This window comes from Bombina bombina, chromosome 2 (genome assembly GCF_027579735.1).
Source record: "Bombina bombina isolate aBomBom1 chromosome 2, aBomBom1.pri, whole genome shotgun sequence".
In the NCBI taxonomy this organism is placed as follows: Eukaryota; Metazoa; Chordata; class Amphibia; order Anura; family Bombinatoridae; genus Bombina; species Bombina bombina.
This window is the reverse complement of record NC_069500.1, coordinates 616,116,274-616,143,940: the sequence shown is the minus strand read 5'-3', so window position 1 is coordinate 616,143,940 and position 27,667 is coordinate 616,116,274. Positions and strand designations below refer to the sequence as shown.

At 34.0% G+C, this 27,667-nt stretch overlaps 1 protein-coding gene across 1 annotated transcript in view; it reads left to right on the top strand.

Moving 5' to 3' along the window:
• The window catches only part of GLIS3 (GLIS family zinc finger 3), a 591,890-nt gene that overhangs the window by 298,370 nt on the left and 265,853 nt on the right, over positions 1–27,667 (top strand). The window contains exons 5-6 of the mRNA XM_053702545.1: positions 23,261–23,422; positions 25,881–25,991. Of these exons, the coding sequence (XP_053558520.1) occupies positions 23,261–23,422; positions 25,881–25,991 (273 nt within the window). The remainder of the gene's footprint in view (positions 1–23,260; positions 23,423–25,880; positions 25,992–27,667) is intronic.

The following is a 27,667-nucleotide window of genomic DNA, read 5'->3' as shown; positions in this document are numbered from 1 at the left end:
ATACATACTCCAGAGCATAATAAATTCAAAATTTATTTTATTTCTCTGTGAGATAGCAAGCTAATCCTTTTTTTCAGACACTTGTTTTTTTAAATAAACAGACTAATTGAAAAAAGCTGAGACAGCTTAGAATAAAAGAATAGAAAACAATTACTGAGCTTGAAAGCACATATTGAATTTCTCAGGAAATTTGCATATGGATTATTTGTGGAAGGGGAACATTTTCTGCGCATTTATTTCTAGAATGGACTCCTACTGACTGGAATCCAGTGTAGTCTTCATTCTGTTTTATCCAACTGTTCTTTTATTTTTTTTAATTTAATTTATTTATTTATTTTTTGCATTCAAAGCAACCTACACTACAATTTTTTTTCAAGAAATTCATAGCCTGTAACTTCTGCTGATATCTGGTTGTATGAGATTTATCCAATAAATGTATCATCATTAGATATGTATGAAAAATGCATCTGACAATATACAATGACAAATTTTCTGAAACCGAGGGATATATCATATTCTTACACAGCAGTGATAATGAATGGCATGTCTGGTGATTAAACTTGTCTCTAAAGCTCTTGGCTAAGGCCCTGGTATTCAAAAACTCTCTGCTTAGGTGAGATGATCTAAAATGATCCTCCAGCACTGCGAGATCCCTAGTGAAATTTTCAAAAGGCAAATTTTCCTTTACTTCTTCATAGGGGCGTTCCCTGCATTTCTGTATGTGAAGGACAGACAAGCCCAGTGCAATATAGCATTGCATGACATGACAGTTCTGCTGCAATTACACATTGTGCTTTGTATTTTATATCACTTTACACTTCAGATAAAATTTTATTACATTTAAACTTTGAACTTTATACTTTGTATTTTATTTTGTCTACAGCAGTGAATTTAGGATTGTGATTTTACAAATTCTTATTATGCCTTCACAGTTTGTGTAACTTTAACAAATTAGGCTTATACTTGTTTATTTATGTGTATATTTTACAAATGTGATTGCACTTTTCATGTCTTTTATTTAAAATAAAACTGAAAAACTATCAGCTTTAGTTTCCCAGAGAGTTTTATTACTTTTGGCCAGATAATCAAACATTCTCTAGTTTAGAAAGAGGTCATAGTGCTGACTTCACAGGGGCAGAACTCACTAAATTTTCTAAGAAAAGGGGAGGAGCCTGGAAATCTCAGAGAGATGAAAGATGCCTTTCATAGAAAGTAATGAAGCTCTCTGGGATACAAAATTTAATATGGGAGAGAGAAGGTAATTGGATAACCCCTCGGGCTGATATAAAGGTTCTGTTTTCATCAAATCCAAATTAAACTGAAATGTTTTCATTACAATTTAACTTGCTTTTGTATATATTTTAGTGCAAGGGTCGACAAATCTGTTTAAAATTTAAAAGCCAGTAAGAATATTTATGAGCCAAACCATAGTATTTGTATATAGATAATTACCCAGTAAGTTAGGAGCCAGGGGTACAATTCTAGGAGCCAGTGGCTCCCTGGCTCCTGGTTTTGTCGAGCCCTGTTTTAATAAATATTACTCTTCTGTTAGTTAAAATAAGTGTATTGTGACTTTTGACCAAACTTCACCTGCATACAGCTTGCAAGACAAATCAGTGAGACCAGCTTGTTTAAAATGCTTAGAACATTTCACTAGACTTATGAGATAGCTTCAGACATACCCTGGGAACTCCACTGTTCAGGTAAGAGGACTGCCCTGCCCCTCCCACTTTCTGAAAGTGTCAGTTTTACTTTTCAATGCAGTAAATACAGTGTACAATGTAATTTGTAAAAACTACACAGAAATATACAAACTATGATCCTAAGGTATTAAAGTAACACAGAAACTTTCAAAGCATAATCAGAATGTGTAAAATCCCTGCTAGATCAAAATTTAAATGTATTAAATTACAAATGAGAAAGTGCAAAGCTTAAATGCAATACTACTGAAAGGACCCAATCGGAAGTGTAAAGTAATATAAAATACAATGCCCAAAGTGTAAGTGTAACAAAACTCTCATATTATGCAGTGCTATATTGCACTGGGCTTGTCTCTTGTTTACATACATAAATGAGAGAGATCTCGCTGTGCTGGAGAGTTCCGCCCTTTTTCTTTTGAAAATTCAGTGAGTTCAGCCACAGTAAATTATGAACTAGAATTTCTCTCCAAGCTGGAGAATCTTTGAATATCAGGGCCTAAGTGAGATTCTCTTAAAATATTTGTTAGTGCTGCAAGGTTCTTCACATGATTATGTAAATGCAAATGTTACCATGTGAGCTATGTAGCTCAATGAAGGGGATGCCCTCTATTTCTGGGTATGAAGGAGAGACACATTCTAGTATAGTGCAAAATAAAATTAGCAGTTTATTGAAAGTACAATGGAAAAATCATAATCGTACTCGGCAAACTGCAAATTTTAATTGTGCAGTAACACTTTTTTTTTAAAGTATGGATGGAAAAAAACACATATTTAATGTACATAGTGAACAACAGAGTAGTCTCTGAACAGATGCATTCCTTCAGTTTGTCTGAAGTTATCTCACAGGTCTCATGTATTTTCTATGTTATCTCAGGAGGTCTCAGTGGAAGTTAAGAAGCAGTGGTCCTAAGACCGCTGCTCCTTAACTCGTCCGCCACCTCTGAGGTTGTGGACAGCAATCAACATGATTGAATACGATCGGGTTGATTGACACCCCCTGCTAGCGGGGGGCGGTATTACACCAGCAGTTCACAAGAACTGCTGGTGCAATGATGAATGCTGATAGCGTATGCTGTCTGCATTTATCGATGTGCAGCGGACATGATTCGCTATAGCGAATCATGTCTGTCCGCACCATGTTAAATCTACCCCTTGATCTATATTGCCATTTAGGAACTGTGAGGAGAGGGCAGAACTCAGGGGAATGGTTGTGTGAGATGAGGTGGTTGAAGTGGCTGGTCCACCTGGGACTATGTTGGGGGCAGTCTGTAAGTTTAAGTGTGGCTGGGTGGTTTGAAGCTTGGTAGCAGTGGTCAGTGGGGCAGAGTTAACATTCTATTCCCCAAAAAATGTGGCAAGGTTGGGAGCTTTGTCATTATATAAATCTAGTATTTTCAGAAACAAAGAAGGGAAATTGAGCAAACCAGTAATAAATCTTTAAAAAGGCAGTTGTATATAAAGGAAATTCCAGTTTACTAATTCAAAGAACTAACCAGTGAGGCAAATGTGTCTAATCTTTTTTTTTTTTATCCTGTATAGATAGTTATCTAAAGTTGAGGTATCTTTCCAAATCTAGTGAGCCTTGATCAGTGAATCTGAATTCTTAGTGACTCTGGTTGATGTCCAGTATGAAATTGTAATTTGAACATTTTAATATTTGACTAAAACTATTATTATTCTTCACATTCTATTTGAATCTCTTTAGAAATAGGATTAATAAACCATATTGAAAAATACATATTGCATTTTGTTTTGTATTGTCGATATTCTGGCTTTATAATGGGTTGGATGTTGGCAGTGACCCAAGTATTACGGACTCAGCTGTACTCATGTAAATAATCCTTACAATTTGGTCTGTTAGTGTCATATATCAGCTGTAGTGGAGGAACAGATTTAGGTTAGTAGTAGCTTTTGAAGATTTTACATTTTATATTATGGATAGAAATCTGTGAAATGTGTTTAGCCAAACATTCTTTTTGTGACTCCTTGAGCACAACTTTAAAGAGACGTGAAACCCAAAATGTTTCTTTCATGATTCAGATACAATTGTAAACAATATTCCAATTTACTTATCCTATATTATAAAAGGCCAGGTATGTTTGTCCGATGCAGTCATGCGCAGAAGAGTGTGCAGTGCGAGGCGAATATTCCTGGCCATAAGGATCAGTGTCTGGGCGGGGTGGCACCTCGCTTTAGGGGGCGTGGGAGGGGGCAGGAGCGGGTGGGACCGCCACAGAAATAAAAATGTTGACAGCGACAGGGAGAGGGGATGAGGGTGAGGTGATCCGAGTGGATGGGGGGGATCAGAAGGTAGGGAGTGGGAGTGAAGGGAGTTGGGCAGCTAAAAACATACCTGGCCTCACACATTTTGGCCCGTGTAAATGGGCTTTAAGACTAGTCTTATCTAATCTGCTATATTTTTTAGGTATCCTTTGTTGAAGAGATAGCAATGCACATGGGTGAGCCAATAACATGAGGCATCTATGTGCAGCCACCAATTAGCAGCTCCTGAGCCTATATATATATATATATATATATATATATATATATATATATACTTTTCATTAAAGGATAGCAAGAGAATTAAACAATTTAGATAATATAAGTATAATGGAAAGTTGTTTAAAATTGCATGCTATTTCTGAATCATGAAACAAAAATTGGTTTTTATGTCCCTTTAATCTGGCTTCAAGAAAATAAGTTTCATTCTCCATATAAAAGAGGGAACTTTGATCTTTATGAGGCACTGCGTTTTTTTTGTGTGCCCAATCTCCTCTTACCATCTTTCAAATTTCACCAAATGTTCAAGTGATTTTCATTAAAGGATAGCAAGAGAATTAAACAATTTAGATAATATAAGTAAAATGGAAAGTTGTTTAAAATTGCATGCTATTTCTGAATCATGAAACAAAAATTGGGTTTTATGTCCCTTTAATCTGGCTTCAAGAAAATAAGTTTCATTCTCCATATAAAAGAGGGAACTTTGATCTTTATGAGGCACTGCGTTTTTTTGTGTGCCCAATCTCCTCTTACCATCTTTCAAATTTCACCAAATGTTCAAGTGATACAGCAAATTAAATGGTCATAGAAGATCAAAGTTATTTTGCTTGAACTGAAAGCTTATAAACACTGCTTACAGTTACATTATGTTTTCAGGTTAAAGCAATACGTCTTCCAAATTCCAGAGTACTGTAAGTGTTTAACTGGGTTTGCTGCTGGTTTTCTGATTAAAAAGCTCATATCTGATAATCAGTTTCACTTTAATACAGAACTCATATTATATAACTAAAATTTGTATTTAAATATTACACATCTGGCCAGTGTTATGTTACAGTTGGCACTTATTTCATACTGATTTCATTACTTTTCAAAGATGGCTGCCAGATAAATTATCTGAAATCAGCAGCAAACTCAAACTACCAAAGAAGAGGTTGTTTGATCTTATTTACACTTCACATGACACAATAAAACAGAAATCTGTCGGACTATAACCAAGTGTTTATTGATGAAAATATATAAATAACTACTTAAACATTATTGTTTGAGAAACATTTTATTAGACAGACATAATATTTTTAACATAACAATACTTACCAAATTTACTTTTAATATCAACTTTGCTTTATTCTCTTGGTATCCTTTGTTAAAAGAGCAACAATGCACTACAAACTGGTCTAGGGTTTTGTAGTAAAAATAATGTGTGGTGTGTCACATCTTAATGTGTTTGTAAAGTTATTATGTATTGACTGTAATTTCATCCTTAATGAAGTATAACAATTGTTTTGACAACATTTCTGTACATTGTCTCTAAATGTATCTGTGCCTAAAGAGCACTAATACCTTGCAATAAAAAATGAATTTTAATATTTTGTCTACAATAACTGTGATTATCTCAATTTGTGTATGATTTGAACCCTTTATTCTGTAGATAACATATTTTTGCTATCTAGATGCATAATTATATATATATATATATATATATATATATATATATATATATATATATATATATATATATATATATATCCAATCAGAAGCTTTAACCTGCACAGTGCCAACTACCTGGGTGCAATTATGAGATAAATAGCATATATTAATAAAGTGCATTTACAGGATTTTAGATAAAGTACAGGTTAAATTTATTGACGTTTTATATCCCCTTCATCAGAACAATGTTCTGATGAAGGGGATGTAATTCTTCCCTGAAACGTCAATAAATTTGACCTGTACTATATATATATATATATATATATATATATATATATATATATATATATATATATTTAACTTCAGTTCTTGTTTTTTAAGAAATATACTGAGACGAAATCAGCATAAAACTAAACCTATATCTTTGACCTTTATATCAATTAGAGCTTTTTGTATATGCCGGTTTTTATTCTATTTTTTAAGGGGGTATGCATTTAATAAAACTTTGTTGTTATATAATTTTTTAATTTTTTTCTGATTCAATTTGCAGGTCTTTTTATTGATTGAAATTGATAAAAAAAAAAAATAATAAGTTGCCATACAAATTTAAGTGCAAAAGCAAACCTTTTTGAATGGGTACCTGGGTGTCTACCTCTGAATCCTTTTCCTTGTAAATAGAACATAATAATTTATAGCAGTGTGCAGGGATGAAACATTTGGTTTGTCTAAATCTTTTGGAACTAATATTCAGAACATATAGTTTTCCGAATATTCGTTTACCGTGCTATTCCATATTTGTTTTGTTTTAAACGAAACAAGTACTGAATATTTGCCGAACATTTACATTTGTTTTCATTAAATGAATGTAACTATTCCTTTGTTACAGGTGAAAAAGTTCACCTTTAGCGCTAAATACTTACCTCTAGCGCACTTTAGTGAAAACCCTGGGATCTGCCACACTAAGCATCCTATTAGCGCTTACCAAAGCTCTGTGAAGAAGGGTTGGGATTAGCGCAGCTCTTCAGCGCGCTAGAGAAAGTATTATTAATCCCTAAAGATAATTTAAAGGAAACAAATGAATACTGATGAATTTTGACAGTATTTATTTGTTTTCTTTAAATATCATGTAAACTAAACCAATATCCATGTTTTGTTAATGAATTTGCATTCAAAACAAAATGAATGCACATGTCTAATAATTTAAGCCATCTCCTGGTCACTGTAGGTCAAACTGTACTCCAACATTTTCCACCTTATTTTTAAATACTTTAATAGTGTTTTAGTTCTTGTCACATGCTGTGTGTTACATGTTATTTACCATTACTACTAAGTGATAGTGAAGCATTGTTTGAGATATAATATCCCTGTATGTGCTGAGGAAGACAGAGACAGTTGTTTGCTGCCGTGAGCACTGCTAAACCAAATTGTTCATTTGTCAATAAAGTTGCATTGGTGCAAAGTGTCCTAAAAAGACATATATAATTAGACCAGACCACGCCATAGTTGACAAATGTACTATAGGTATAAGATTTTCATGTTGTGTTCCCTATGTGTGTGAACCATCAGAACCAAAATATATCCAATTAAAGGTTCTTCATTTATTCTTTTATGTTATTCTCTAATAATCCATTATTTTTTTACTTGAAGACAAAGCACAGAGAACAGGGCAACAAATAAACCGTCCTTCATAAAAATGTACACTAACTTTTATAATGACTTAACCAATCCTAAAAACAACATCAGTTTTGAAAAGGCAAGTTACAGTCACAAGATGAGATATTTCACAGCAAAATAGTCTTTACAAATCCTGCATGCTTGATGGAAATATAAGTAAAAATACTGATCATGCCCACAAGAAACTTTGCATAAAAGGCATAAACATATTATACAGTTAAATTGTTTTGCATTAATCCTGTTTCCAAAGTTATTTCTGTTGTAATTGGTTTATCCATGTATTGAGACACTTAATGGAACTATAGATGTTAAAGGTACAGTAACATGAAAATAAAGCTTCCATAACTCAGAGTATTCAGTTTCAAATAACTTTTTATTGTACATCTATTATTAAAATTTGTTTTGCTTTCTTGAAATCCTTTGTTGAAGTGTAGGTTCAGGAGCATCAATGCTTTATTGGGAGGTAGCTAAACACATCAGGTGAACCAATGAAAAGAGGCATATACGTGCAGCAGCCAATCAACAGATAGCTCCCAGTAGCACATTGGTCTTCCTGAACCCACCTAACTTCACATTTCAACAAAAGGTGACAAGAAAACTAAGCAATGTTGATAAGTGAATTGACAAGAACTCCCACTAAGAAATCTTAATAAATATAGGTGAAGAAAAACATAACTGCACAAATTGATCCTTCAGCAACACGATTTATGGATCCTTCCCAATATTGTTATGCCAGCCATAATTACACCTTTAAGTTAAATTATATCTTACTATTTTATGAGGATAAATAAACACACACAAAAAAATACCATGCATCACAGATGTTAGTCTATGGGGTTCCACATATATTTGTATTGAAATCTATATATAGATTTATCTTATAACAATTTATGTAAAAACTAGAACAGGTGCAATGTGATTTTCATAACTGAATCACACATCAGCAGGGGATTATTGCTGACATCTACTTGAACTTTCAAACACAGCAATAAATTGAATTTTACATTTTGAAAATCACATATAATCATCATATTGTTCCAAGAGATATTGATTGGGAGAACAAAAAAAATGATTGTATGAGGGGACAACTAATTAAACAGTATTAAGACAAGAGTTGTGGAACAGGGCTGGGATAAATCAACAGAAAATAATAGGTGACCATAAAATGATTAAGTGAAATGTTTCTGTGCTGTCGAGAAAAGCAGATTTTTTTTTTATATTAAATGGAGTTAAAGAGCATTTCAGTTTTTCTATGTTGCTTACACAGAAATTATTTATTTAACCCTCACTGGACTCCTGATTCAGAACTGAACAATGGTGCTGCTAAGCCAATAAGGGGCAGCATATGTGCATAGCTGCCAATCATCTTTACTCACTTTAGGATTATTAGTGCATTAAATATAACAATGTGTTTATACCCTTAATACATAGTTTCAGGCAAGCAGTAGCATTTATCAATTATATGTTTAAAACAAATCTCAGTATTAGGAATATGAGAGTGTTTGTTTAAATACTTTTTCACACTAATGAGGGAGTTTGTTTTAGTTAAACAAGAACAATTATAAAACATGTTTTTTTCCTATACAATTGCAATCAGAAAATGGAGTAAACATTGTCTCTAATTAAAACCAGCAATGCTATGAATTGAAGTTGTTTTTCAAAACCACCAAATGCCATCATAAAGTTATAAACTTGTTATTGCTTATTGCAAGAAAATAACAACTTTACCTGTACCATTTGGTAGATGCAGTTAGAGATGTAATCATATGTACCAGTAACATACATGGTTCATCTAGGTCATTAAGGGTTTAAACTCTCTGCAACCTCAGAGGCAGTGATTTGAATAAACCCTGAACTTTTGTTTGAAGTTATTGACAGGCACTACACACGCACAATTGCACAAGGGCCGCATTGCACAAGGAGTTCCTTGTGCAATGATAAGTGAAAAACATTTTCCACTGCCTGCTTACTGTTAACACAGGTGGACAGGTTCCCTAGATGGGAACATTGCCCATCCAAACTTTGTTATATTGGGTTATTAAAAAAACATATACTTTCTTTTTTTAATTAAAATAAAACTACAGAATTTTAATATTTTTGTTTGACGTTTTACATTTATTTTAATGAAATGGTCAACATAATTCAAACTTTTATTTGCTTATTTCATGTTCTTATAATCTTTGCTTGTGTGACACCAAGCAAATGTATGCACTACACATAACAAATGGTATTGGTTTCATTATATTTCTCAGCCCAGGACATGACATTAAATACAAAACATGAATAATAAAACTTTTGTGGTCCTTTGAATGACATATATAAAATGCACTTTATCAAAACAATGCTTTTATTAACAAGATACTTTGCCAAACACTGTTATAACAAAAACAATGTATCTATAATGGGCATTTTCAATAATACCACATGGATTTGATAACTATCTGAATAAAAGCTTAAGTGAAAGAATATGTTCTCTACTTTTTGATCAATTTATGAGAAAACAAGTCATGGCTCGCTGACTGAATTTAATATCTTTCACTGAATTAGTTCTTGTCCTGCTGTTTGCCATAAAGAACTGCGACTTGTTGCTTTGAAATGTGAGTCAGAATGTTATGCTACCAATGAAAGCCTGAAACCCACAGACAGCTTGAAAGACATATATAACATATCCATCTAATATTGTGATACATAGTCAAATTCCAGAGAAGACGCTTAAGCAAATCAGTCTCATAATCAGCTGATAAAGGGAAGTACTTCATAATAAATTCCTGTTTGAAATAGGGACAAAGAACTGTGTATCCATGATGCTCCTTTCTAAAAACTAAAGATAAACAGGATACATGCACAATAAACACTTTTTAACATCACTGGTTCAGTCGATTTATAAGCTGGATTTCCTTATCGCCTATTAAGGAATTAAGGCCTAGATTTGGAGTTTGGCGGTAGCCGTGAAAACCAGCGTTAGAGGCTCCTAACGCTGGTTTTAGGCTACCGCCGGTATTTGGAGTCATTCAAAAAAGGGTCTAACGCTCACTTTTCAGCCGCAACTTTTCCATACCGCAGATCCCCTTACGTCAATTGCGTATCCTATCTTTTCAATGGGATCTTTCTAACTCCGGTATTTAGAGTCGTGTCTGAAGTGAGCGTTAGAAATCTAACGACAAAACTCCAGCCACAGAAAAAAGTCAGTAGTTAAGAGCTTTTTGGGCTAACGCCGGTTCATAAAGCTCTTAACTACTGTACTCTAAAGTACACTAACACCCATAAACTACCTATGTACCCCTAAACATCGCCGCCACTCGATTAAATTTTTTTAACCCCTAATCTGCAGACCGCCACCTACGTTATACTTATGTACCCCTAATCTGCTGCCCCTAACACCGCCGACCCCTATATTATATTTATTAACCCCTAACCTGCCCCCCACAACGTCGCAGCCAGCTACCTACAATAATTAACCCCTAATCTGCCGACCGCAAAGCGCCGCCACCTACATTATAGCTATGTACCCCTAATCTGCTGCCCCTAACACCGCCGACCCCTATATTATATTTATTAACCCCTAATCTGCCGCCCTCAACGTTGCCTCCACCTGCCTACACTTATTAACCCCTAATCTGCCGAGCGGACCGCACCACTATTATAATAAAGTTATTAACCCCTAATCCGCCTCACTAACCCTATAATAAATAGTATTAACCCCTAATCTGCCCTCCCTAACATCGCCGACACCTAACTTCAAACATTAACCCCTAATCTGCCGACCGGAGCTCACCGCTATTCTAATAAATGTATTAACCCCTAAAGCTAAGTCTAACCCTAACACTAACACCCCCCTAAGTTAAATATAATTTAAATCTAACGAAATTAATTAACTCTTCTTAAATAAATTATTCCTATTTAAAGCTAAATACTTACCTGTAAAATAAATCCTAATATAGCTACAATATAAATTATAATTATATTATAGCTATTTTAGGATTAATATTTATTTTACAGGTAACTTTGTATTTATTTTAACCAGGTACAATAGCTATTAAATAGTTAAGAACTATTTAATAGCTAAAATAGTTAAAATAATTACAAATTTACCTGTAAAATAAATCCTAACCTAAATTACAATTAAACCTAACACTACACTATCAATAAATGAATTAAATAAAATACCTATAATTATCTACAATTAAACCTAACACTACACTATCAATAAATAATGCCCCAAGAAGTTCAGCTCTTTTGCCTGTAAAAAAAACCATACAATACCCCCCCCAACATTACAACCCACCACCCACATACCCCTAATCTAACCCAAACCCCCCTTAAATAAACCTAACACTAAGCCCCTGAAGATCTTCCTACCTTATCTTCACCATACCAGGTTCACCGATCGATCCAGAAGAGCTCCTCCGATGTCCTGATCCAAGCCCAAGCGGGGGTCTGAAGAGGTCCATGATCCGGCTGAAGTCAACATCCAAGCGGGAGCTGAAGAGGTCCATGATCCGGCTGAAGTCTTCATCCAAGCGGGAGCTGAAGAGGTCCATGATCTGGATGAAGTCTTCTATCAACGGCATCTTCAATCTTCTTTCTTCGGGAGCCATCATCTTCCATCCGACGCGGAACATCCTCTTCTCCCGACGCCTACTAGCCGAATGACGGTTCCTTTAAATGACGTCATCCAAGATGGCGTCCCTCGAATTCCGATTGGCTGATAGGATTCTATCAGCCAATCGGAATTAAGGTAGGAAAATTCTGATTGGCTGATGGAATCAGCCAATCGGAATCAAGTTCAATCCGATTGGCTGATCCAATCAGCCAATCAGATTGAGCTCGCATTCTATTGGCTGATTGGAACAGCCAATAGAATGCGAGCTCAATCTGATTGGCTGATTGTATGTTTTTTTTTACAGGCAAAAGAGCTGAACTTCTTGGGGCATGCCCCGCAAAGGGCCCTGTTCAGGGCTGGTAAGGTAAAAGAGCTTTGAACTTCAGTAATTTAGAATAGGGTAGGGCATTTTTTTATTTTGGGGGGCTTTGTTATTTTATTAGGGGGCTTAGAGTAGGTGTAATTAGTTTAAAATTGTTGTAATATTTTTCTTATGTTTGTAAATATTTTTTTATTTTTTGTAACTTAGTTCTTTTTTATTTTTTGTACTTTAGTTAGTTTATTTAATTGTATTTATTTGTAGGAATTGTATTTAATTTATTTATTGATAGTGTAGTGTTAGGTTTAATTGTAGATAATTATAGGTATTTTATTTAATTAATTTATTGATAGTGTAGTGTTAGGTTTAATTGTAACTTAGGTTAGGATTTATTTTACAGGTAAATTTGTAATTATTTTAACTATTTTAGCTATTAAATAGTTCTTAACTATTTAATAGCTATTGTACCTGGTTAAAATAAATACAAAGTTACCTGTAAAATAAATATTAATCCTAAAATAGCTATAATATAATTATAATTTATATTGTAGCTATATTAGGATTTATTTTACAGGTAAGTATTTAGCTTTAAATAGGAATAATTTATTTAAGAAGAGTTAATTAATTTCGTTAGATTAAAATTATATTTAACTTAGGGGGTGTTAGTGTTAGGGTTAGTTAATAAAATAACATTTATTAGAATAGCGGTGAGCTCCAGTCGGCAGATTAGGGGTTAATAATTGAAGTTAGGTGTCGGCGATGTTAGGGAGGGCAGATTAGGGGTTAATACTATTTATTATAGGGTTAGTGAGGCGGATTAGGGGTTAATAACTTTATAATAATAGCGGTGCGGTCCGCTCGGCAGATTAGGGGTTAATAAGTGTAGGCAGGTGGAGGCGACGTTGTGGGGGGCAGATTAGGGGTTAATAAATATAATATAGTGGTCGGCGGTGTTAGGGGCAGCAGATTAGGGGTACATAGGGATAATGTAAGTAGCAGCGGTTTACAGAGCGGCAGATTAGGGGTTAAAAATAATATACAGGGGTCAGCGATAGCGGGGGCGGCAGAATAGGGGTTAATAAGTGTAAGGTTAGGGGTGTTTAGACTCGGGGTACATGTTAGAGTGTTAGGTGCAGACGTAGGAAGTGTTTCCCCATAGCAAACAATGGGGCTGCGTTAGGAGCTGAACGCGGCTTTTTTGCAGGTGTTAGGTTTTTTTTCAGCTCAAACAGCCCCATTGTTTCCTATGGGGGAATCGTGCACGAGCACGTTTTTGAGGCTGGCCGCGTCTGTAAGCAACTCTGGTATCGAGAGTTGCAGTTGCGTTAAATATGCTCTACGCTCCTTTTTTGGAGCCTAACGCAGCCTTTCTGTGGACTCTCAATACTAGAGTTATTTTAAAGGTGCGGCCAGAAAAAATCCAGCGTTAGCTACGCGGGTCGTTACCGACAAAACTCTAAATCTAGCCGTATGATTGCACAACCCTTTTGTAAAGATAATGTATATATAGAACTATACCAATGCTAACATATTGCTATGGGGAGCTTGTATCAGATGCTGAGAATGGTTTAATAAGAGTGTGGGAAGATCATTTGTTAAGTGTTACACAATAATGTCAGCAGAAGGCAGCATCAAACATATCATAGCCAGTTTGGAATAACAGAGCAGCGTCCAAAGTTATCTTTAAATTACTTACATGGGTGGGAAACAAATCAGTGTAACATATACTGGATAAAAAAGAGCAATAACAACTAGAGCATTTTGTTACCTCTTGTGTATAGACAATGTGTTTAACCCCCTGCATAGTTAAAGTCAGCTCCGGAGTGGCAATTAACACAACTGGCGAATGGTGAATACACACATATGCAGACCCTGATTGGCTCATTGGTCCTGTTCAGCTCTGAAGCAGCAGTACATTGCCACTCCAGAGCTCACTTTGCAAGGGTTAAACGTAAACACATGGTTCTCTGCAAGCAATAATGCAATAATAAATCACTATGATATTAGAGAATTTTATTATTGCTCTTAAATGATAGGGAGTAGATGCCAAGCTATAGTCTAAAAACTTTTGTATGTTGTTAGTGTCAGGATTTGTACACATGAAAAAGGGAACAAAATAGCTTGTAGTCAAATGGCAAATAAAATAAAAATAATAGCTAAAAACTGCTCTTTTCATTCTGATGACTGTAAAAAAATTGTTTTTTATAGGTACATAAAAGTACAAAAATAATTTGCTCTAATATGTTAGAGCATATTATCATTGCACTTGTATACAACTATGTTTTACCCCTGCAAAGGGTTGAACATTTAGTTAAAGTCTGCTCCAGGAGTCCAGAGTAGCAATGTACTACAAGGACCTAAATGACACATCTGGGGAGTCAATGACAAGAAACAAATGTGTGTAGTGAACAATCACCAGCCAGCTCCCTGTAGTGCTTTGCTGCTTTTGACCCTAGGTATGCACCTACATTATTGAACTTCAAAAACAGGATCGCACCTTTGTAAATGTGGTTAACATGTTTGAACTTTGCACTCACAAAGGTGCAATCCCATTTAAAAATCCTAATTACCAAGGTGCATTTCCTTTTAAAAACACGTTCATGAGGGTGAAATCTCATTTGAACATCTTCTTTGCAGCTACAATCTTGTAATGGAAGTGGTTTCACATTTTACAGTTTAAATGCTGTTAAACTCCAGTTGAAGATGATGGGATAATTCCTTCTAATAGAAACCCACTGTCTTCTGTTTTTCAAATGTAGATCAAGCCAAACCAGAAATGGTGCTTTCAAATAAGAAAAAGTACATTAAAAGAATAATTTAAAAATATTAAAAGTGACAAAATAGTGTCCAGTATGCTTATCACACCTGCACTGGAGAATATACAATAACATTAAACAGAGCATTTATTAATCAATATTATGCATGTCTCCTGTGGCCATTTAGAGTGTCTTGCACATGTGCAACACAAAATGATGATTTCAAATAGTCTTGGAATACCCACAAAGATGGCAGAAAGACCATTTGAATTAGAAAATGCAAAAATGGTCTTGAAAAGATATTGAAAAGTGTCTTGAAAATGGATTGCGATCACCAAGAACTGTTAGACTACATGTTAAAAATAGGGGTTTTCTCTGTAAGCCAAAAAAACTATCGCAGCTGCAAGAAATAGCCAAAAACTAGCTATTGTGATCGTGCTGAAATGAAAGTGGCCTTTTTGAAAAGAAACAAAGCTGAAAACATCTTAGCTGATAGATTTGGATAAATGCTCATAAGTCCTCATCAGTCAAATCGCCTTCATGTCTTTCATTGGCTGTGCAACCTCTGTGAAAACGTCTTTGAAAAAACCTGTGAATTGCCTGTTTCTTATCATTTTTCAAAAATTGCTGTAGGTTATAAGGGACAGACCTGACTTGTAAATGATGAATAGTGTATATACATGTGTGTGTGTATTTATGCTATTAAGTAACCCTCATTAATTATGAAAAAGCCCACAAGAAAGAATGTTTTAAAAACATGCAGCACCTTCATAGCTTCATTACTATAAAATAAATATTGGGAATATGCCAAGCCAGGAAGTCACATATACTGTATGAGTTAGTTAATAGCTTAATTAGAATCTGCCAATAAACAGAAACCACACTTTGTGAATTTATAGCTGCTCAGGAAGACTTGTTTTTCGTAATCCATTAAACTTTAATATTTCCCCTAAAGTTACGTGCCATTGAAATTTTGTTATTGTGTTTTTCCGTAGCAACATCATGCTAATTAATTTTATTTACCCATTGATTTTGTCCATTTGCAACATTCAGAAATTTGTCAGCTAGTTTTGTTAGAAGTATATCTTGATAAAAAAAAATGCAATTTTTAAAGTCTAATAGATTATGACTATGGGCGACTTCTGTTTAATCTGGCATATTGCAAGATTTAGTATATTTTCCTACTATATAGTTCCAGAGTATTAAATCACTTGTTTGCGTACCATTTATTATCGGTTTTATGTGACTGGATTAAACAGTACAATTTACTGCTCACTTAGAAGCATATTGCACAGTTTATTGCTACACTACTCATCATTTTAGGCTATTAACTTTTTACCCAACATATGGCCAGATTACTAGTGACGCGCTAATCCTGCATGCTAACCGTACTCACAGTAGAAAATGATCATAAGTAACATTAGCGCACATATTACAAGTTGAAAGTAAACAGTTAACACGAGAGTGAAAGACTGAGATATGCTAAAGGGAAACTGAACCCAAATTTTTTCTTTCGTGATTCAGATAGAGCATGCAATTTTAAGCAACTTTCTAATTTACTCCTATTATCAATTTTTCTTCTTTCTCATGCTATCTTTATTTGAAAAAGAAGGCATCTAAGCTTTTTTTTGGTTCAGAACTATAGACAACACTTTTTTTTATTGGTGGATGAATGTATCTACTAATCAGCAAGAACAACCCAGGTTGTTCATCAAAAATGGGCCGGAATCTAAACTTACATTCTTGCATTTCAAATAAAGATACAAAGAGAATGAAGAATATTTGATAATAGGAGTAAATTAGAAAGTTGTTTAAAATGTAATGATCTATCTGAATCACGAAAGAAAAAATTTGAGTTCAGTGTCCCTTAACTTCAGGACATCAGATATCACAGCCACGCTAATGTCTTCTCATCATAGACTTTGGCATATATTAAATGTAAAACCTTTTTCTGGTTAAGATAGGAAAATATCATTAGACACACCTCAGTTACCAGAGAATTCTGATTGGTTGGCTGACTTCTACTTTGATGTATTCATTGGGATAGAATGTCTTCTTAAGATTCTAATGGTCGTTTATTAATTGTTAAGCTTACCTGCTCGTTTAGCCCAGTTACGTGTTGGCCAATTGTAACATGATTTTGTGTAAAAAAGAAATACCTTTGGTAAGAGAGATACCTTCTAACCATTCTATTTATATATCAGACTTCACTGACAAGAACAATGATATTCTTCAGCTCTCTTTCTTTGTTTTCCAGCTTTTCCATTATTTGCACATAAAATAGAAGTTTATGGATATATGCTGATTACTGTAAATCCTTTTATTAAAATCCTTATTTCTTTTGGCAGGAATGGTTAGACTGGACTTTTAATGTTGTGATCCAATATAATGCTAAAGAAATATGTTTTGTGTTAAATTACTCTAATGGACACTGGCTCCATTTTTAATGATATGCAAATCTAAAGGGTGTTTTTGAGCCTTTGGGTTTTTAATATTGGTTATGGTTTAAACAAAAGTTTAAATTGTGCCTTGACATATTATACTTCCACTCATTACTTTTTATATTATTTTACATTTGTATACATGGCTCCTAAAAATGTGTATCTGGATTCTCTCTATTATTTGTTGGTTCCTTACTTAATAGGAATGTGTTGGTCCCTGCACTAAATATGTTATATACTTGAAATATAATTGTAGTTGATCTTGAGTTAAAGCGGTACATTTTATTGCATTTAAATAAAACAACATACAAAATAAACTGCTTAGTTTTAAAGAGACATTGAACTCAAAATTAAACTTTAATGATTTTTATAGAATAACAATTTTAGAAAATCCTCCTGAGCGTACCACTGTATGCTTTTATTGAAATAAGCTAAGCTTTAAAGCTATTTTAAATACAATAGAATTGCATCATTAACTCATGCATAATAAAAAGACAATGCAATAGAACTTGGTCTGAATTTCAAATGAGTATTAGATTTTTTCCAGACAAATTTCAAAGTTAGTTCCGTTTTCCTACCCCCTATATCATGTGACAGCTATCAGCCAATCACAAAATGCATATAAGTATATACTGTGAATTCTTACACATGCTCAATATGAGCTGGTGCCTCAAAGTGTGCATATAAAACATTGTGCACATTTTGATAATGGAAGTGAATTGAAAAGTTGTTTAGAATTGTGTGCTTTATCTGAACTCGGAAAGTTTTGAGTTTCATATCTCTTTAAATTTGAATGTCCCCATAACTTTTGTTACAATCTGTGCCTGAAGTCATATTTGTATTATTTAGGTCATTAGGTTGCTCTAAAGTCCTAAAAGAGATCATTGGTGATAAGTATACTTTCTTCTATATATACCCCCTATATGATATCAGCATTTGTAAATGCAATGAAAGAGATTAGCTCCTGGTGCCTTTATTTTCCATCTGCTTTCTATACCATTGCCTTGGTTATGCAGCTTCAAGAACAATTTACTGAGATGTTTCATATAATAAAAACGTGAAAGACGATTCATCGGTCACTCGTTATTGAATAAATTGCATCAATCTACAAAAAAGCATTTGTTGCAAATCTACAATAAAATAATGCCAGACCTCATTAAACCTTTAATTGAATAAAATTTAGAGTTTTTCATTGAATCCTAACTATAAAGCATTGCTTTTGTAAGGGCTCAGGACGTGCACTTGTTTTTAAACATATGCTAGTAAATGAAATCCCACTTGATTATAGCTAAAACTTATGGAACCATATGGTGCCTAATAACCTTTCTCTTTTCAATAATACCCTAAACAAAGACATTTAATAGGAACACAAAGTCATATTTCAAAGGTCAACGATTTCCTATTAGAGTTGGATACTTGTTCCTTAATCACATTCTTTTGGTTTTTGGCAAGAATATATCACTCAAGGATGAATGAAATAATGAAACACTACAAGTGAAGAATGGATATATTCATATTAAATAGATCCATATTGTCCCTGAAAAACTAGTCTCACATGCTGATAGTTACCATGTAGACTAGACAGAAAATGACACATGGAGGGTTTATATTATTTTAGCTATTCCTAAAAGCTAAATTTAATTTGTAAAAGATATTGGTTTGCGAATAAAGATTCTAGCTTGTGTCAGTAACAGAAAAAGTTAAAATGAACATTGTAATGTAAAAATAAATGCATTAGTGCATGTAATGTGTACATTAGTGACCCTAGAGTAGTAAGCATTTAACCACCACAAAGGCAAGTGTATGCAACTGCCACTACTGATTGGCTACCTTGACGTGTCCTACTCAGACTGTAAGATTTACCTATGTCTTTGTATAACCCATTTGTTAGCGGGCTAAAAACATAGGCCCAGATTACAAGTGGAGTGCTATTGATAGCGCAGAGTAAGTTAACAATATCGCAGTGCACAATCTATTATTACAAGTGAATGTTATATATATATATATATATATACATACAATATATATATATATATATATATATATATATATATATATATATATATATATATATATATATATCAGGTGAACCAACTACGGTTTATGGTGTTGGACCAGGTAGCTAGGGGAACTATAGGCTTTGACAGGGGCAGAATGTTACTTAGAAAAGAGGCAATGTGGATACATAGGCTTAATACTATGCATCCTAAAGGCCTCAATAGGGAATAAAATTTAGCTTGTTTGCTTTAAAAATTCAAAATGTAAAATTTCTTTGGAGGTTGTTCTCAAATGTTATTGGGTGTTTAAGGTCCGTTTCAATTGAGTTTAGATTAATAAAACCTAACAATAGCTTAAATATGCAATCTGAGAAAAGAATTTGGATGTATTTTTCTGATGCACTCGTAGTCTAAAGATTATGTTCATGGTGATCATTCTTCTTTTGTGTTGTTTGTGGTATATAGAAAATAATAATTGTTAGTATATTGTTTAATTGTTTTGGCACTTTAAGTGTATTTATCATATGAGTCACTATGATGTTAGATAAGGAGGGGGCGTGTTTTTTTTGGCTATTTAAAGGTTGGATTATGTGTCCATTTGTATTGAGCCTGAGGAGGGGGTGGAAGCTCCGAAACATTGCTCTGTTGTACTACTGCCTTTACATAATAAATTGGATTTGTTCTGAACTTTTGAGTGTCTGCCCGTTGTTTCTTTACTATATATATATATATATATATATATATATATATATATATATATATATATATATATATATATATATATATATATATATATAATATATGTGTGTGTGTGTGTGTGTAAAATATTTCCTTCTGAGTGAAGAAAAATGCTATTTGAACTATTACGTATAGCACCTTCGGCTTTAGTGCACCTTCAGGTAAGCAATCGTGTGAAGGCCAGAACAGAGCGTTGTAGTGTGCCCTATAGAAGTTTATGGGGAGAGAGCGGCCTCCAACCTCCAGATGTTAGGTTGCCTGAGGCTTTTACTCGCTTGAGCGATGACTTGAGGAATGCAAGAATAAGAGTGCTATTGATTTAACATGAGCAGTGTTAGCACTCAATAGCCGTATCAAAGAGAAAATAATACAATCATATGCTGATGTGTATTTTAATAATATATGGACATAGATGATATTGCCAAAAATAAACTTACAATTTATATGAACCACTTCCTATGTATCTGACTTTAATTAAAAAAAAAAACAAAAAAAAAACAAAACAGCACGTTATAAGCTTTTTCTATCCAGCTCTTTTCAGTGCTTTTTTTGTGTGTGTTAGGGACAACAACATTTACGTTGTTGTTTTTTAATATGTATTTTGGAGAGTCTGCTGTTAAAAAGGACATTGTACTTTCTATTATTTATATGAAATAATAGTATCTAAATATGTTGAAAACATTTTTGTGTAATAAAAGCTGTAATTTATATTAATGTTCCCTGGCTGATAATGATAACTTATCTCTACTGCATACCTCTTAACATTTCCTTTATCAGGGACTGAGAGGCTAAGGCTGAGCCAGAGACCTGTGTTCAGAGTTGTGAATCTTCAGTTTGTTGACTCTCAATGGATGGGGTGGAGACAAATGTGTTCTGTGTACTGGGTGGGATGTGACATGAACAGCTTGTCATAGCAGAACGACACTCCCTATAGTTGATAATCCAAGATGCAAACCTGCTGGGAGCTCTACTGTAAGTGGAGTTTTACACATATGCAAAAGTGACAAGAAAATATTGTTGTTTTTTTTTCAGGACATACATTTAAAAAAAGTTATAATACACTTTTAAATGAGCACTTTAAAATTATACAAAGTAGAAAAGGGTTACATTTGTCCTTTAGGTGTTCAGAAGGCATGGTGGGGAAACAAGAGATGCACAGTATACTAGTTAAACGATCTCTGAAATTTAGATCCCTCAGCATTCCTTGCATCTTTGCTGAGGAAAATTTGTTTAAAAACAATATTTCAAATCTGCAACAAAGACATCTTACACACAATGGGAAAGTCTGAGCCCAGCTTATTAAATTGTAGATGGATTCTTCAGCAATTCTCAGAAGCATTGTAAAAAAACAGTATCCAAAGAAAACTTTTTTTTCTCAAAATACTGATTTCTTGCAGAATAATCAGAAAAGGGAAACCAAAGTTCCAATCTGTATAGATTTGTCTTTAGCCACATAATGGGAATTGTTTTACATTTTTCTGGAACACAAATGTATTGGGATAAGAAAAAGGATAAATATCCAGCTTCTCTTTCACTCTCATACGATTAACATTAGATAATGCTGATGATGTTTGTGTCTAAGTTCATAATGCATTTGTAGTTAGTAAAATAATTACATGTAAACTAGTTTCATAATAATTAGACTTTATTTATTAGATCATTTTCTTAAAGACATAATTGTTATAGTGGACATTAATTAAAATATACAGGATGTACTTACAGCAATCATATTTGTATATTTATTAACAAATAACTAACAGACCATATCACATCAGTCAGAAATTACATCTTGCTGCTAATTGCACTGCTTGAGAATAAAGTATATATAAAGTTAAATTATAATGGAATTATGCACATTCTTCTGCTGCAAATTAAAAGATTTCCAAGATTGTGAGACCCATTTTCACCATTTGCTTGGATATAGCTTTGATTGTTTCCCAGCACAACTCAATTTTTTAAAAAAAAAATTGTATTTTCTATCTGAATTATGAAAGAACAAAATTGTGTTTCATGTCCCTTTAACTTAAATGAGCATTACACTGTTCTAAGTAATTAGTGTATAATATGCAGATGGTTCAAGCAACTATGTAGCATATTTAGACTACGATATTTGACTTACTGCCTCTCTCAGGAGCACAAAACAAGTACAATTTCCTTGTATTTTACAGCAAAAGTAAGCAATATAAATAATGATTATATATTGTAGTGCACTTTTAATTATATTAAGTAATTAATTAATTTATTTATTCATTTATTTATGGAGAATTGCATTTTGGTTTATTGTGCCTTTTTGTGCATGAGACAATGTTTATGAAACAATATTTAAATTGAAAGTGAAATTAAAAGGAGTACATGTTTTTGTACAACAGATTCTTAGGTATAGATAGCTAATTTGCTTTTTGGTAGGCCCAGCACAAATAAGTTGGTGTATTTGCAAAAGCAGCATCCATTTTTAAATGGAACATAGATAGAACAATGTCACCTCAATTAAGTTAAATTATATAATATAGTTTTAATATGTTTCTACTGTCTAAATAGTATATGACAAATTCTGTGACATAGGGGTTATTACTATATGAAAAGACAAGAGTAGTCTGTGCCTTAGGGGATAATTCATGTTTTCTCTTAACAAATGTACTCCCTGATAATTTCATACATACAATATATTTTTTTCAGTGTATTATATAATTATTGTATTTGTGTGGCTTGGAGTACTAATAAAAATATTTTTTAAAAAACCATTGTATTGCAGCATTTCTCAGTGTCATGGAAGACTTGTGATTCGTTATTAAAGCACAACAAGCATCCTTGTAATTTTGATTTAAAGTAATTGCAACGTCTTCACAAACATGCTTCTCGAAAATGACTGGACTTTGTATTTTCCTTAGTTAAATCTGGCAGAGACATTTCATTCATGCGCCAAATTTCAGAAATGGACTGATACTTCAGTCCAAAGTCATGAACAACTGGAAATCAGTTTTATATGAGTGATGAAATATTAACTACCTAACGTTACCCTAAAGTTTCCAGAATAAGATAAAATACATTTTAATGGAGAGCTGAATTCTGTAATAAAAAAATCTCTTTTTTTTCACTTCTTCACAGTTTGAAGGCTGCAAGAAAGCATTTTCAAGGCTTGAAAACCTGAAGATTCATTTAAGGAGTCATACAGGAGAGAAGCCATATCTGTGCCAGCATCCTGGCTGTCAAAAAGCTTTCAGCAACTCAAGTGATCGTGCCAAACATCAAAGGACACACCTGGATACAGTAAGAAAAGACATAAAATAATATGCTTATTCAGTAAAAGAGAACATTCACATTGCTGCAGATTCCAGAGCAATTTAAAAAATATCACTATCTTATGCTGACCTCAGATGTCCTGTGGGGAGCATCACACTAGCCTTAATTAATTTAAAGGGACCCAAATTGTTTTCTTTCATGATTCAGCTAGAGAATACGATTTTAAACAACATTCAAATTTACTTCTATTATCTAATTTGCTTCATTCATTAGATATCCTTTGTTAAATAAATAGCAATGCACATGTGCAGCCACCAATCAGCAGCTACTGGGCCTATTAGATATTCAACAAAGGATATCAAGAGAATGAAGCAAATTAGATAAAAGAAGTACATTGAAAAGTTGTTTCAAATTGCATGCTCTTTCTAAATTTCAAAAAAAAAAAAAAAAAAACAACAAATTGGGTGCCATGTCTGATTAAGGGACATGGAAGGCAGAACTAAAATATGTTTCAGACAGACCAAGCAAGTTTAAGATAATTTTTCATTTAATTCTGTTATCAAATTTACTTCATTCTCTTGGTATTATTTGTTGAAAAGTAATAGGAACAGCGATGAACTACAGTGAGCTAGCTGGTAATTGGTGGCTACACACATATGCCTCTTGTTATTGGGTATGTTCAGCTAGCTTCCAGAAATGCATTGCTGCTTTGGAGCTGTGTTTATCCTATTTGCTGTGGTAAAATACATAGTTACATGCAGGCAATAGTGCAACAATAAAATTCTCTAATACATTTAAGCATTTTGTTTTCGCACTGGATCAGAAAAACAGCAGCTTGTAGACCTTACAGTGGCAGACTCTGCTGAAGTCAGGGTTGGATCCAAGGGGGGACATTGGGGGGCAATGCCTACCCAAACGGAATGCTGTGTCCCCCAGGGCAACCGCCTAATTGGAGAGCAGTGATTTTTAAATTTATTTTTATTTATTTTTTACATTTTAAAAGTGACGGAACTTCCAGGGTCTCAAAGGTTGCATAAACTATTTGCGGCCACCAGATCTTGGAGATCCGCCACTTAGGAGGGCCCAGCAGCACTGTTTCCTTTCCCTCTAAGGTGCCAGCAGTCAATGCCGGTATAAGCTCCTCCCCCACCCTAAAACGCTGTCACCCACCAGTACTCATGGCCTGATCCCTCTTCCATCCCGGCCTACCGGCTTTCACTGTCTGTCTGTTACACAGAGCAGGCAGCCAGTGTGTGTACAGTACAGTGAGTCCGGTTATTGGGGGCTTCAACTTGCTTCAAGATAGCGTGTGTCACCCTGCTCTGGCACTCCTCAATTTTTCATTGGCGGCTCTGTAACTGTAAGTACTAGTACCCAGGTTGTTAGCGAACTGGCCTGCATATGTCCCATACCCCTGGGCTGGAATTAACTGTGTATAGCATATACAGTATATATATATACTGTATATGCTATAGAGAGAGAGGACTGTAAAATGTAGTCCCTACACTGCCAGAGATATGTCAAATGTAGCTGCATTCACTGCTAGAGATTTGATTTATTTAACCCCGCACTGCCAGAGTGAGATCTGATAAATGTAACCCCTGCACCGCCAGAGAACTGATAAATGTAACTCCTGTACAGCCAGACATCTAACAAATGTAACTCCTGCAATTCCTGAGATATGACAAATGTAACCCCTGCACTGCCATAAATCTGGTAAATGTAACTGCTGCGGCACTGCCAGATATCTTATAAATGTAACCCCTATACTCCTTGAGATATGACAAATGTAACCCCTGCACTTCCAGAAATATAAACAAATCTAACTCCTGCACAGCCAGAGATCTGCCACAGTAGGTCTGCTCTTATTTTGACTCTCATACATGCTTATTAAATGCATGGCAGGAAATAGTGCTGCTATCTAGTGCTCTTGCAAATGTCCCTGCTTTTCCAAGAAATTGAAGAAAATTTAATTATAGAAGTAAACTATAAAGTTGTTTAAAATCGCATGCTCTATCTAAATAATTAAAGAAGATTTTTGGGTTTCATGTCCCTTTAATTATGGTCATTTTAATGGGATATTAAACTTAAAATGCAGTTGTCTATAAAATGTTTAATGGTGTATAGTACAAATGCAATGCATTTTCATTATCTATATTGCCTACTTTTTCTGTAATTAAACTCTTGTTTTTTTTCCTCTCAAATTCTTCAACAAATAACTTTTCTACCTCTCCCACTTTGTCTGTCTCTGTAGCAGGTTTCCTCTATAGCCTTACATACTATATGCTGGACTCTCACTGCTGTTAGTTAGACAGCAACACTAATCTGCTCTATTTGATTTTGCTAATCCCTCCTTGAGCAAAAGATTGCTATCCCTGTAAGTACAACTGGGAATGCTCATTGATAACAAATGTACAAATAACAAAATAAGACCTTACAAGTGAGGTAATGTGATTATTTTTTCCTCATGCTTCTTCTTGCCCAGAAACCTTACGCATGTCAAATTCCAGGATGCAGCAAACGATATACCGATCCAAGCTCACTACGAAAACATGTCAAAGCCCATTCTTCCAAAGATCAGCAAGCTAGGAAAAAGGTAATTAATAGACAAATATAAATGTGCTCTTTTTAAACATTTAATAATATATATATATATATATATCCATGCACTATAAACTCAAAGGGCAAACACTGCAAAATGTAGGAGTATAAATAACTACATTTTTCTGAAACATCATTTTTATTGATAGTTTGATTAAAGAGCTTTGAAAGTCTCCAAAATGGTAGATTCATACTGCATTGGTAACAGAAGAATTTAGCTATGTGCATGAAGGCTGAAATATAATAGAGGGAAAAAATCCTATGTTTTTTTGTTTCATGAAAAATGTTGACTCAAAACTATTAATGAATTTACTAAAAGTAAATGAATGTTGCGTTCATAGGTATTTATTGTTTATTGAGTGGTTGGTGCAAGCCGCACAGTTTTGTGGTTGGAGAGGGACATACCCTTACAAGCCAGAAAAGTACAATACAAAATATAAAAAATACAATTTTAGATTGAAAAAAACCCCCAGATGAGTTACAATGTAACCTTTAGGAGATTGTGCTATCTTTATTTGAAAAATAAGGCATCTAAACTATTTTTTTGGTTTAGAACACTGGACAACACTTGTTTATTGATGGGTGAATGTATCCACCAATCAGCAAGAACAACCCAGGTTGTTCACCAAAAAAGAGCCGGCATCTAAACTTACATTCTTCCTTTTCAAATAAAGGTTCCAAGAGAATAAAGAAAATTAAAATAGGAGTAAATTAGAAAGTTGCTTAAAATTGCATGCTCTAGCTGAATCACAAAAGAAAAAAAATGGGTTCAGTGTCCCTTTAACCCCTTAATGACCGGACCATTTTTCAGTTTTCTTACCCTTAATGACAATGGCTATTTTTACATTTCTGCAGTGTTTGTGTTTAGCTGTAATTTTCCTCTTACTCATTTACTGTACCCACACATATTATATACCGTTTTTCTCGCCATTAAATGGACTTTCTAAAGATACCATTTTTTTCATCACATCTTATAATTTAATATAAAAAATATATAAAATATGAGGAAAAAATGGAAAAAAACACACTTTTTCTAACTTTGACCTCCAAAATCTGTTACACATCTACAACCACCAAAAAACACCCATGCTAAATAGTTTCTAAATTTTGTCCTGAGTTTAGAAATACCCAATGGTTACATGTTGTTTGCTTTTTTTGCAAGTTATAGGGCAATAAGTACAAGTAGAACTTTGCTATTTCCAAACCACTTTTTTTCAAAATTAGCGCTAGTTACATTGGAACACTGATATCTGTCCGGAATCCCTGAATATCCCTTGACATGTATATATTTTTTTTTAGAAGACAACCCAAAGTATTGATTTATGCCCATTTTGGTATATTTCATGCCACCATTTCACTGCCAAATGCGAGCAAATAAAAAAAATTGTTCACTTTTTCACAAATGTTGTCACAAACTTTAGGTTTCTCACTGAAATTATTTACAAACAGTTTGTGCAATTATGGCACAAATGGTTGTAAATGCTTCTCTGGGATCCCCTTTGTTCAGAAATAGCAGACATATATGGCTTTGGCGTTGCTTTTTGGTAATTAGAAGGCCGCTAAATGCAGCTGCGCACCACACGTGTATTATGCCCAGCAGTGAAGGGGTTAATTAGGGAGCTTGTAGGGAGCTTGTAGTGTTAATTTTAGCTTTAGTGTAGTGTAGTAGAC